This window comes from Triturus cristatus, chromosome 2_1 (assembly GCF_964204655.1).
Source record: "Triturus cristatus chromosome 2_1, aTriCri1.1, whole genome shotgun sequence".
NCBI lineage: Eukaryota > Metazoa > Chordata > Amphibia > Caudata > Salamandridae > Triturus > Triturus cristatus.
This window is the reverse complement of record NC_140581.1, coordinates 174,326,343-174,338,563: the sequence shown is the minus strand read 5'-3', so window position 1 is coordinate 174,338,563 and position 12,221 is coordinate 174,326,343. Positions and strand designations below refer to the sequence as shown.

The window sequence follows — 12,221 nt, the reverse complement described above, 5'->3', positions numbered from 1 at the left end:
CCTCAAATCGCTCTGAGTGAGGGGAATAGACAAGCTAATCTGGCATTTGTTCACTTCTCACCCTTAGGAGGGTCTGGAAAATCTTAACTTTTGTTCCTTCCTTCAATCTTAGCCTTCTGTCAGTCTTTTTCTAACTTGCTTTGCTTCTATTTTTGATCTGTTCTGTACTTTTTCCATTCATTCTTGTCTTTTCTATACACCCATGCTTCCTTCTCACCATCTTTCAGTTTTAATCAATCCTTTCCTCTTTACATCCTGATTTTCCTTTTTCCTTCCTTTTTAATCTATCCCTTCTGCTAACCATATGTCCTTTAATCTATTAATTTTACTTTCCTTCTTTCCAGCAGTCACTACATATTTTCTTTATCCATTCATCCATCTCTCCATCCTTCTCTTCATGTATCACACATCCTCCTCTCCATCCATCTCTGCATCCAACCATGCATTACTCCAGCCTCTTTCCTTCCATTCATCCATCCTCCTTTCCCTCCCTCCCGCCATCCATCCATCCTTCTTTTAATCTTTATTCTTCTCCTCACCGCCTCCCTTCCATCGTTCAACGACGTGGGGTTGTTCTCATGATCTTCATGGACACCACAGTCTCCCATCAAAGTTAAAGGAGCCCGTTGGACAAGGTCCTCTCTGCAGGGTCACTCCCAAACCTTTTGTCTGCACCCTTTCTATTTTTTTCTGAATTTGTTTGTGGCTTGCCTTAGAAATATGTTCACTTTACCACTGCTAAGGATTGCTAAAGTGCTTGTGCTCACCTCCTTAAACATGGTCAAATTGGCTCACATCTGATTGGCATATTTAATCTACTTGTATGTCCCTAGTAAAGTAGTATACCATATACCCAGGGCCTGTAAATTAAATCCTACTAGTGTGCCTGCAGCACTTTTGTGCCACCTACTTAAGTAGCCCTTTAAAATATGTCCCAGGTCTACCACTGCATCCTGAATGCAGTTTTAAACTGCCAGTTCTATTTGGCAAAATAAACCCCTCGTTAAGCCTTAAACTCCCCTTTTAATAGTAAAAAGTCAGGTAGCTCAAAGGGCAGCGTGCATGGTTAGGCATGTATGTTTAAGTTTTACATGTTCTAAAGTCGTTTTTCACTACGATGAGGCCTACACCTCTCCCATAGGATAACATTGGGTTTGTTTATTACATTTAATAAGTGCTAACTTGATTGGGAACAGGTAGGAAATTCATGTTTGGTGTCTGAGAAATTGTAATTTAAAGATCTCTTTAATAGTTAAACAGTATTTTAAGTCACAAAAATGCCACTTTTAGAAAGTTGATATTTTCCCGCCCTATGTGCTGCCTGTAGCCTATTCCTGGGTTAAATTACTTGGTGTTGGACTTTATTTATTTCTCCCAAACAACCACACAATAGTGAGATTAGGTGTGCCTGGATGGTCCATCCCTGGCAGGCTGGAGGGACAGTAACTGGACACATCCCTACTTTCAAATCAATAGGCTGTGCCCTGCCTGCACACAAAGAACTTGACTCTAGTTCATTGTGCCTGCAGCCAGGCTAGAGCCAAGGCAAAGGAGGGCAGGGAATTTCTAGAACTACAAAGGGAATCTCTAGAAACATCTCCCTATTTCAAAGAAGGCACTGTGTATAAAAATATGACCCTCAGGCCCACTCTTCAGTTCAGTTTCTGGATCTGCTGAAGGACTCTCAAAGGGCTGCCTGCTGCTGCGGCCTACTGTGTACTTCAAAAACTGCTTTGGTGCCCCTGGAAGGACTGCTGTGCTGCCAGAAGCCTGTTTTGAACCCTCAGAGGCCTATTCTGCTGCTTGAGCCCTGTTCAACCTTTTGAATATAGGACTATCAGAGTGACTCCAAGGGCTAGGTGGTTGGCCTCCTGATCAGAGCCTCAGGGACAGAAAAGGCTCCAACCATCATGAACCCGCACATGGGCCCCTTCTGAATGAGTACCAACCCTCTAAGTGGTACCTCTCCAGTCCTGGACCCTTGGAAGTGGTGTTAAAGGTGCCAGATAGCCAAAATCCCAAACTAGTTACTTAAAGAATTTTTGGCTATAAAGTGCTCTAAGAACTGTGAGAAGACCAGGACCTACCAGCTCATCGATCCTCCCAAGCTGCATCATCGGTTAGCCTACTTAACCAACTTTGCGGCAGCTCCTGCTACATTCTTTTTCACAACAGCAAATCCTGTTCAGCGGTCCTTTGCAAAAGGAGTATCGGGCCTCATGGAGCCCTCATCAGCTACAGCTTGCAACTTCATCCCGCTGAATGTTTTCAACTTCCAAAAAAGATATCCCATCCTCTGAAATATAAAGCCCAATATATCCTATGGGATTTATATTTTGGCAGTCGAGACAGCCATCACTGTTGTGACGGAGTAACCCATCTACCAACATCTAAATCAGATCAGTCAGAACAGATGAATCTTCACAGCGTCCTTATCCAGTGGCTCCCCAAATACAACGCCTCGTCCTGCTTGGGCACCACTTGTAGCCTTGCCCCACTTAACACTACCTCTCAGACGTCTTTTTGCTGAAATTTCTTAAGGTTAGCACCGACCAAGCCCAATACACTTCTTGTATCTGACCGGTTCTCCATTGCGCTGGGCCTACACTTACGACTTTGACCCAGTACTGTACGACTAGATGCCCACCATTGGCACTTTGGTCTTTTAAGCACTCGTTTTTACCATAAACTTTAAAAATTCATAACTCCGGTTCTACTGATAGAATTTATGTCATGTTGGTGGCAAATAATTTATTAAAATGTACTCCATTTTTCAAAATTGGTGTGAAATTTTTCTTGTGATGTGTTTTCACTTTATTACCGTTTGTGTGCTGCATAAATACTTAACTCATTGCCTCTAAGTTAACCCTGGCTGCTTTTGTTCAACCTACCAGAGGGTTAAGCACACGCTAATTTAGTGACTTTTTTGGGTTCACCCTGACAAGGATTGTGGCTGTTGATTGAGCAGGCTTAACACCCTACTCAACCAACAATCCAATTTCTCACAGAGCCATAAAAACAACTTAAATGTTTCATGTTACACTGAATTGCCCAGTGACACTCACCCCTGCTCAACCTGCTAAAGTTAATGATGCCACATACACAGACACACACTGTCTCTCTCTCCCTCTACCTCTCTCTCGCTGCCAATCGCTACACACAAGCAGTTGCCCTCTTTAATGAGCCCTAGATGTGTTATTGCAGCGTACTGGCACATTACTGGTGGAGGCAGCTGTTGTGGTTGACCCATTCCTTACCTTCTTGTATTTGTGTGGAAAGGTGAAGCGCTCAATGATATTCTGCACAGCACCACGATTTACACTTCCTAGTCGATCTTCCAGCTGGAGCAGCTCCTAAACAAAGGAATCATGATGAAATCAGCTATTTGACACTTTTTCCAAACAGTGGTACTAACGAGTGTTGCATAGGCAAATATAAATAAAAAAGACCACCCACTGCTCGGAGAACTACCTTATTGTAACATTTCTAGATATGTTTTTAGTGGAAATTCCAGTTGATCCAAAGGAAATGGTCTCTTTTGCATTTAGTTGCTAGTATATGGTTTATTGGCACCTATTATTCTGCAAAGGCATTTTGATTGATTTTAGTAGCATGTTAGAAATGGTTACTCGTGTCTACAGTCAGAGCCGTCTTAACAGCATTATAGGCCCCCAGGCAAAGCAGTGAACTGGACCCTGCCTCCACAGCTACTCACAGGAGTAAAAATGAGTAACAGAAAAATAGTGTAAAATTCTGGTCTGCTTGGGGCCTCTGGGAAACTGCCCAGCGTGCCCATGTGTAACGAGGGCACGGTCTACAGGTGTCCATGAGACTACTCTCTAGCAGAACAAAGAAGGAAAATATCAACATTTTTCCCTAGTTTGTTCCACTAGGCTGGCACTACTCATAAATGCTTTTGTGAATGGCCCCTGAATTTTTAGACTTCAATAAATGCAAAATGGTTCACAAAAAAATTCAATTACAATGGATATTTTCCAGAACATACTGCCTGAAAAGATAGCACTGACCGATACACTTTCAATCAAGAGAAGTCTTTACAGGTCCCTACAACTGACGGAACAGAGCTCACTGCACTCTATGTATTCTCTGACCTTGTCACTCTCTTGTGTCACTAACTTGCGTTAAAAAGTGACAATAGTAGAAAAGGGTGCACGTTTAACATGCTCATCTTCCCAAAAGAACACTAAGCAATAAATTGATTGCTTTATGTCTGACACACCAGTGTTATTCTTTGATTTATGAGAATGTGGTAGCTCTTGATGCCACAAACAAGCCTATTTAAATTCTGTTGTTTGAAAGAAATACTCATGACAGACCAAGTTCAGAAGACATTTCATGCACCTACGGTCCACTTAGTTGGACAAAAAGTTATGTCCCTGGGCTCAAATGTGTGACCTTGACAACAAGATTCAAAGTTAGTGACCACTGAACAAGAAAGCATCTCAGCCGACAAATGGCGGGTAGTGAGAAGATGGAACTCCATTAATCCGGATACTTTGCTATCTACTTTACTGCAACCCTCCCACCTAAACAGACTACCTGAAGATGACCTAGAGAAGGCCAGTCAAAAGCTATCGCAAAAACTAGAATCTGCAATTGAGGTGGTAGCCCCAGCTCGTAAAATAAAAATCAGGGAAAAAGGCAAAGGCGCTCCTTGGTTCAATGACGATTTGAGACTCCTAAAACGGGCCCTGCGTCAGTGCGAGAGAGCCTGGCGGAAGGGGTATGATCTCAACTGCCAGACTTTATACAAGGAAAAGCTTGCCTTGTATAAACAAGCCATCAGAACTAGAAAAAGTGAGTTCTACGAGAGCAGAATTGCCACAGCACCTAACCCTCAGAAGGAAATCTTCCAAGTACTTACTGAATTGAGGAAAAAGAAGGAACAACCGCCTTCTTTTACGCAGGAGGACTGCCATAAATTTCAATCCTTCTTTACCTCAAAGATATCTGACCTCCTGATAGAGATCGAAAGCACCCCTAGATTCGACTGCCCGGAAACTCCGCTAACTCTCCCGCCCGCAATCACAGAGCCTTTAACCTCCCTACCCCTATTTACCAAGGACTCCCTGACAAAAGTGATGAACCAAGTTAAATCAGGCTCCCCAGCGGACCCTTGCCCCCCGCAGATATTTAAACAAGCATGGCCAGGCCTTGAGGAGGACATTTTATCGCTCCTAAATAGTTCCCTTACCTCGGGACTAGTCCCATCTACTCTCAAAGAAGCGAGACTGATCCCCCTGCTAAAAAAGGCTGGTGCCGATTCCAAGATTTTAAAGAATTACAGGCCCATATCTCAATTACCTTTTTTAGCAAAAATACTGGAACATCATGTGCTGTCCGCCCTCTCGCACCACCTGGAGAGTAACGCACTACTCGAACCCAACCAAGCAGGGTTTAGAGCCCACAACAGCACGGAACTAGTCATGTGATCAGTACTAGATGACCTACGTCTTAAAACAGATAATAAAGATCCCTGTGCCCTGGTGCTACTCGACCTCTCCGCGGCATTCGATACGGTCAATCATGACCTTCTTTTGTCGCGGTTGGGGGAGTTTGGCATCAAGGGCACGGCCCACGCCTGGCTGACCTCGTTCCTTGGTGGACGGGTTCAGAAAGTACAACTGGATGACATGGTGTCAGAGGCTGCTAAAATCACATGCGGCGTCCCGCAGGGCTCTGCCTTGTCCCCCTTGATGTTTAACACATATCTGCAGCCCCTCATTTCATCTCTGAATCAGATGGACTGCAACATATATAATTATGCCGACGACACCCAGATCATCATTCAGATAGGCGATTCCCCTATGGCTGATCAAAAATTGAAGAATATTCTAAAATTTACAGTCAACTGGATGACGGCAAATTTTTTGAAGATCAACCCGGACAAGACGGAGGTTCTACCTATCACAACGTCATCTAGCCCTTGGTGCGACCTCCTTTGGCCATCCGAATTAGGTAACGCCCCAATACCGGCAACAGCAGTAAAAAGCCTGGGCATAATCATCGACACAAATCTCACTATGTCAGCCCAGGTCTCGGCGGTGGTGGGCACTTGTGTAGGCCTCCTGAGACAACTGCGCAAGCTAGCTCCCATTCTAAAGGCAGACACTCTCAGACGAGCAGTGTCAGCCTTAATTCTGGCCCGACTGGATTATGGTAATGCCATGTACTTCGGCATTCCGAAAAAACTCACCAAGAGACTCCAGATCGTCATGAATGACGCGGCCAGACTTATATATAATAAACCAAGAAGGACACCGGCCACCCCCCTCCTCCGGGAGCTACACTGGTTGCCAGTGAATCAACGAGCCAAGTTCAAGGGCCTATGCATTACGCAGAAAGCCTTATATGGGCAAGCCCCAAAATACATCAAAAAACGCCTTGTCCCATATGCTCCTAACAGGAACCTACGCTCAGCCAACGCCGCCCTATTGATCTGCCCTAGGATCAAACGATCTACCATCGGTGGTCGGACATTTTCCCACACAATGCCCAAAGCTTGGAACCAACTGCCTGAAAATCTGCGCAAAGAAACCAGACTCCTGCCTTTTAGGAAAGAGCTAAAAACTGTGCTCTTTCAAGAGGCATGGGGTAACATCTAGTCGGTTTTCTTCCTGCCAGTACTCACTCGTCTGCTAAGCGCTTAGAGACCCCGGGGTGATAAGGCGCTCTACAAGTAAAAAATACAAATACAAATACAAATACACTGAAGGCTGCAGATGGAATTTCTACTGGGGGAAACCTGCAACCCCGAGGGATCTGCTGCAGCATTGGATTTAGGGGCACAGACGGGAACACGCGTGTTAACAGGAGAGAAGTAAGAGGCTGTCGTAAGAATGGTGAGGAACATTCACAAAGTCGTATCTTTCTGGGAGGTAATTTACTATGTATAGTTTGTCTGTCGGAAATGGAACTCTACAGTCAATCTACAAAACACATCCAAAAACCAGGTCACTTGATGTTTCATACAAAATGCTGCCCTGTGCCACTGAGGCTACCAGTTTAAGGGATATGTAAGATAAAATGCTATCTTCGTAACTCACTTCGTAACTTTCCCTTACAGCGGATGTATGCCTGGATGGATTTAGACCCTGAAGCGCAAGGAGATGAAGCTGTGGGTAGGGATAGTTGCGGATCTCATGGACAACCTGTGGAAAATATAAAATAAAGAAATCACGTTTTAAAACTCAAAACATAATTGTTCTTCCTACACACAGAAAACGTAAGTCTGAAAAGAATCTAAAAAAAAAAAATTACAATTTGCAGTTAGTTACATTTTTAGACTGAATTTGTAACTATGATGTGTTGGTTTCCTATAAATGAAATGTTCTCACAACAGTGAACCGTGTGTGTTGTGTGTTAGTGACCCCGCCCCGCCCAATCCCTCCTTATTTTTTAATTGAGCAGGTCTTGCAGCATCATAATGACATCCCTTGGTAATGTAGATATCTTATTTCCTTTTGTCAAAGTCCGAGCTAGTGCCTTTTATGATGAAAGGTCTGACAATTCAAAACAATATCAAGCTGAATTAAGCAGAGGCTAATACTTGCAAAGAGATTTATGCAAATAAAGTTCTTAGGAGTTTTCTGTTATTTGTTAACGTATTCCGAAGAAGCGCCTCACATAAAGAAGATTAATATGTGTGGAATTATAGGAAAGAAGCACAATAAAATGTACTGTAGATTATCATTACCATTTCTTTGCATTGTGCTACAAATGTCTCAATTTATGGCAGCGTGAATAACATAGACTACATACATCAAACTTAAATAAGATTAAAAACATGAATCAAACTAAAGACCCAGCCAATGCAGTAATAATAAACAGATGTAAAACAGACAGCCTAAAAAGCCTTACACAATTTATGAAATTAATTGTCAATGTACTAAGTCAGAGAGAATTCCGTGTGGCTAGAGATACACCCGCGAAAGCGGTATTCTTTCATGAAGATCTCAAGATATGAAAGGCGTACAATTTCAGAGGACCAGGGGAGCACCCTGTTGACCCTCAGATGCTGGAAGGGCCAGATTTCACTGCATACAGATCTCACCCAACTCCATTGCAGATGCATGCAAATGGGAGTTAAGCGGTAAATCGAGCAAACACATTTGACAAGGTGTGCTGAGCAGCATCATCTCCTAAACTCAACGTTAAAGATCTTCCCCTAGCTCCACCCTGTCAACATATGAGGATGGGCATTCATCATTAAGTTAGAGACAGGGAGAGCCAGTCACAAAAATCAGTTGAACCCGGTCTTAAAACCTACTTAGATCTGTGGCACATCAGGCTTCAACCAAAACGTATTCTGAGATAGGGCACCTATGAAGTCGGGAATGGACAGGCCCAATTAAACACGGATTGTGTGGACAATATAAACCTCTTTTTGGTCACTTTTTATAACCACCTATCATCATTTTAGACTTTGCTAATGGACAGCTGCACCACTCATGTGGAAGCCACGCTATCATTTTGGACACACTGGGCACAGATGACTAACAGGTAGCATTCCTCTAGAAGATCAAGGCTTTCTGCTGTTCCTACTGCTCATAGGCATACATCTCAGGTGAATGTGCATTTCAAATCGTTGACTATGCAAAAATGAAACAGACCCAGTGTGGAGGAGAAGCACAAGAGTTTCCATCAGTCATGAATGCCAGGTTAATCTCTTGCTGTGATGCTCAGGCATCTAACACAATTGTATTTAGCTATGGTTTCAGATCAAGCAAACTTTGAAAACCTTTGGGTAGTCACGGTGAATATAGATGCTGGTGATATATATCAATCTATTATTCTTAAAATGTAACCAAGGTCTGTGTTTCACGCTCATTTGCAGTCAATTCATGCATGAAGGTATATATGTGGACTGTGACTACTGGAGATCTGGCCTCCACGATGCCTGTGTGCGAAGTTTACTCAATCTATTCATGGTCCATCTGTTCTGGAGGATTTTTCCCAGTGCACATAGCATTGACAAGGTCAATTTCAACTCCCTACAGATAGATCATAAGGTCATGGATCTGAGTCTTCTTCCACCACCTCAACAAAAATCTAATCTCAGGCCTGAAGGCTATTGGTCTTATAGAACACCTTTGATCTTATGCTGAATAAGGGTCTCTTCTAGATGGATAACCTCTGGGATCCCCTGTGTCGATCATTCGAAGGCATTCAAAAACCCTTCCGACAACTACACTGGTATTTGCCATCTTGAACCAAATACATCTCTGTGAGTAAGGAGGATCCAGAGTATCAGAAAAAATGCACTTGTATGAATACTCCTAAATTGCAGGGATTTAATACTTATCTGATGCAGATGGGTACCAGACAGTCTCCAAACCTTTCTTGGAAAAGGTGACTGCATCTCAGTTAAAGAGGCCTTTTCAAGTTGCTGGATCCTATACATTTATGTTTTAGATCTCCCAATAGGGCAAAATGAGTCCTCTTATATCAAGCAAGGTATCATATAATTTTATCTCTTTTTGTTCACAGAAACAGACTTTAATATCAACTTTTTAACTGAGAGCCTGTTTCATTAAAAAACAAACCAAGGAAAAAAAATATTTGAATTTATGATATCAAGGTAAGCAATAGGATTCAAATTTAAGGGGAAAGTTTAGAATCAGATTAAAGGCTGGGGCAAAAGAGTTAGGTCAGATTAAGAAAAAATTCAGGAAGAGAGTAAATTTAAGGACTGTATTCGGAATAGGTTTAGAGTAAAAGCAGTAGTGCTGGAACAATTTTCGTACTAGGGGTGCTGCCATCAATGGTGCATTACTGAAATCAAAGGAATAGCAAAGATCACGTGTAGCAAATTAGCCACACCAGGTCAGTACAGTAATACATACAGTTTTACTGATAAAACTATATATATATTGAAAAAACTAAAATGTGTGGAAATCACGTTTTTCAGCAAATATTTATCATTTGCTCACCAACAACTAAAGTGTCTTGATTTGTTTTGACACTATTAAAAATCTTTATTTCTAGGACAGTACAGAATGTTCCCAAAATTATACTTACTTAATTTGTGCTTTCCTAGTGGCTGATCTGTTTTGAAACATTTGTTCAGTTCATTTACAGTTTTTAAATGTTGTGTGTTATAATACAACTGATATCCCAGAGCCTTTCTTTTCACATTCCCAGTACTTCTGCAAGATTGTCAGCTCGCTCTACAACATCCTCTTACTTTGCAATCAGGGAAAGAAAAGCAAACACCAATTAAGGTTGTATCAGGATAAAGGTTAATGTCCGGTTTATTGTTGGGGCTATATTAGAATCAGGGTCTGGACAGGAGTCAATACGGAGGTTCAGTGTTAGAGCTGGTTTAGACTTTATTTTATTTCTAAAATATGTTTTACATCATATTTAGATCATATGATTGTAAAATAATGGGAAAGATTAACTGAAATCAATATAAATTTTCATTGAAAGTTCTATGTTTATTGATGTTTTACATATGGTACATGAACGCACAGATATCATGCGGAAACGAAAAATAATGTCAAAACTAAAATAAAACATAGGCAACCACATTGTTCACTCAATACAAACTATCAAAATAAGTAAAGGTACTAAATATTACAATATACTAAAAAGAAAAAGAAAAATGTGTGGCAAAAGTGTACCCGTAACACAGGTATTAAGATAATACCAAAATACTGGGGGGAAATAATTTGTATTTGAATTTCCGTTGCAATGCAAAGTCGTGGAATGGACAGTCTGATTCCAGCATGGAAGGACTCATATGACCACAAGTATGAAACTGCATGTGTTTAGATTTTAAATTTATAATGTTGGCATTAACATCCTAAACCTATTTTTGGGATGTGTGGTCAGTTTTCCGTGATGAAAACATAATTTGATACATGAACAGAGATGTGAACATACACAAATCCTATCTGTTACATCTTGAATGCCTCCCCGTCTATACTAAAATCCAGAACTGAAAAAGGGAAATAGGGATGGTTGAAATATAACGGTTGCCTTATACATAAGAATTGATCCAGGAAAAGTCTTACTTACCACCTGAGCTGAAGAGGTGTTGCGGGGAAAGTGGTGCATTCGAGGAGTTGCCAAGTAATGTTGGTAGTGTTGTGGGACGGAACGGACCTGGAACTGAGCATGTGTCAACCCTGCATCGACACTGAGGTCCCTGTGACAGTGATACAAAAAGGAAAAACAATAATCCAGTTTGTTCAAGGAATCTAAGCCAATTTTGTGTGTTGTAAAACACTACATGCAGAAATGTCGATGACAATTTATGAAAACTTGCAATTTTTCTCCAACAGAGAAACCATGGACTAAAGGTGTCAATTTGCTTGACCTAAAAATCACGCACCGGTAACTTGACACTGGCTGCCGTCTGCTCTTGCTCACATGAGAGACCACAAAATAAGGCTCTTGCACAGAACTGGAATTGCAGGGGAAAGCGACCCCGTCACAAGGTAATCAAAGCAAAAATAGCACTACATTTGCTATTCTCAGAAAAAGCACCTACTTTGAACTGCTGCCATGCTTTGATGTTGTGTGAAAGTTTTTCTAGAAGTCTTTTGACTGTAAATTAATTTGAGGTTAATGAGTAATAAAATTTAAATATGGTACTGAGATGCATGCTATCATGTAAATTAGAGGAATAGTGGAACAAGTTTATCCGGAGGGTTGATTTAATATTTGATCGCAAGATAGCCCCACAGCCTATAATATTTAGGGATTACAGCATTGTCTAATAGTAAAATCCACTTTTAATACTTTTGTAAAGGTGGGGCAGGGCGAGGGATTTACCGCTGAAGACTTTACCTTGGCTTTCAAACAACGTTGAACTAAAAAGTATATATAGAGTACATTGAAATTGAAAACTGGTTTCTAAGCTCACCTATTTGGAGTGGGTGCTCTTCAAGCTCATGAACAAGAAGGAGTCATTTTGAGAAATAATGAATACGTACTTGCCGAAAAGAAGAGGGAATTAAGTCATAATAAGATGTCATGATAATGGTGGATTACCAATTAGAAGTGTTAATCCCAAGGTGTACTTATTCATTCCTATATTGATTGTCTGTTCGAATATCTGTTTCAAACTTCCTCTCCTAGTAATATGTTTAAGCACCATTTAAAAATAATAATAAAAACGTGTTCGTGTTGGTGCAGTCTATGCAATTAAAATGTGTGTTATTGCAGTCTACGCAATCAGTAGGACATAAATG

At 41.4% G+C, this 12,221-nt stretch overlaps 1 protein-coding gene across 4 annotated transcripts in view; it reads right to left on the bottom strand.

The window, feature by feature from the left end:
- ARK2C (arkadia (RNF111) C-terminal like ring finger ubiquitin ligase 2C) overlaps positions 1-12,221 on the bottom strand; it is a 217,521-nt gene that overhangs the window by 25,622 nt on the left and 179,678 nt on the right. For all 4 annotated transcript variants that reach the window (XM_085629271.1, XM_085629262.1, XM_085629287.1 and 1 more), the window contains 3 exons: positions 11,044-11,173; positions 7,068-7,172; positions 3,258-3,353 (listed from right to left, as the gene is read on the bottom strand). In XM_085629271.1, coding sequence (XP_085485397.1) covers positions 3,258-3,353; positions 7,068-7,172; positions 11,044-11,173 — 331 coding nt within the window. The remainder of the gene's footprint in view (positions 1-3,257; positions 3,354-7,067; positions 7,173-11,043; positions 11,174-12,221) is intronic.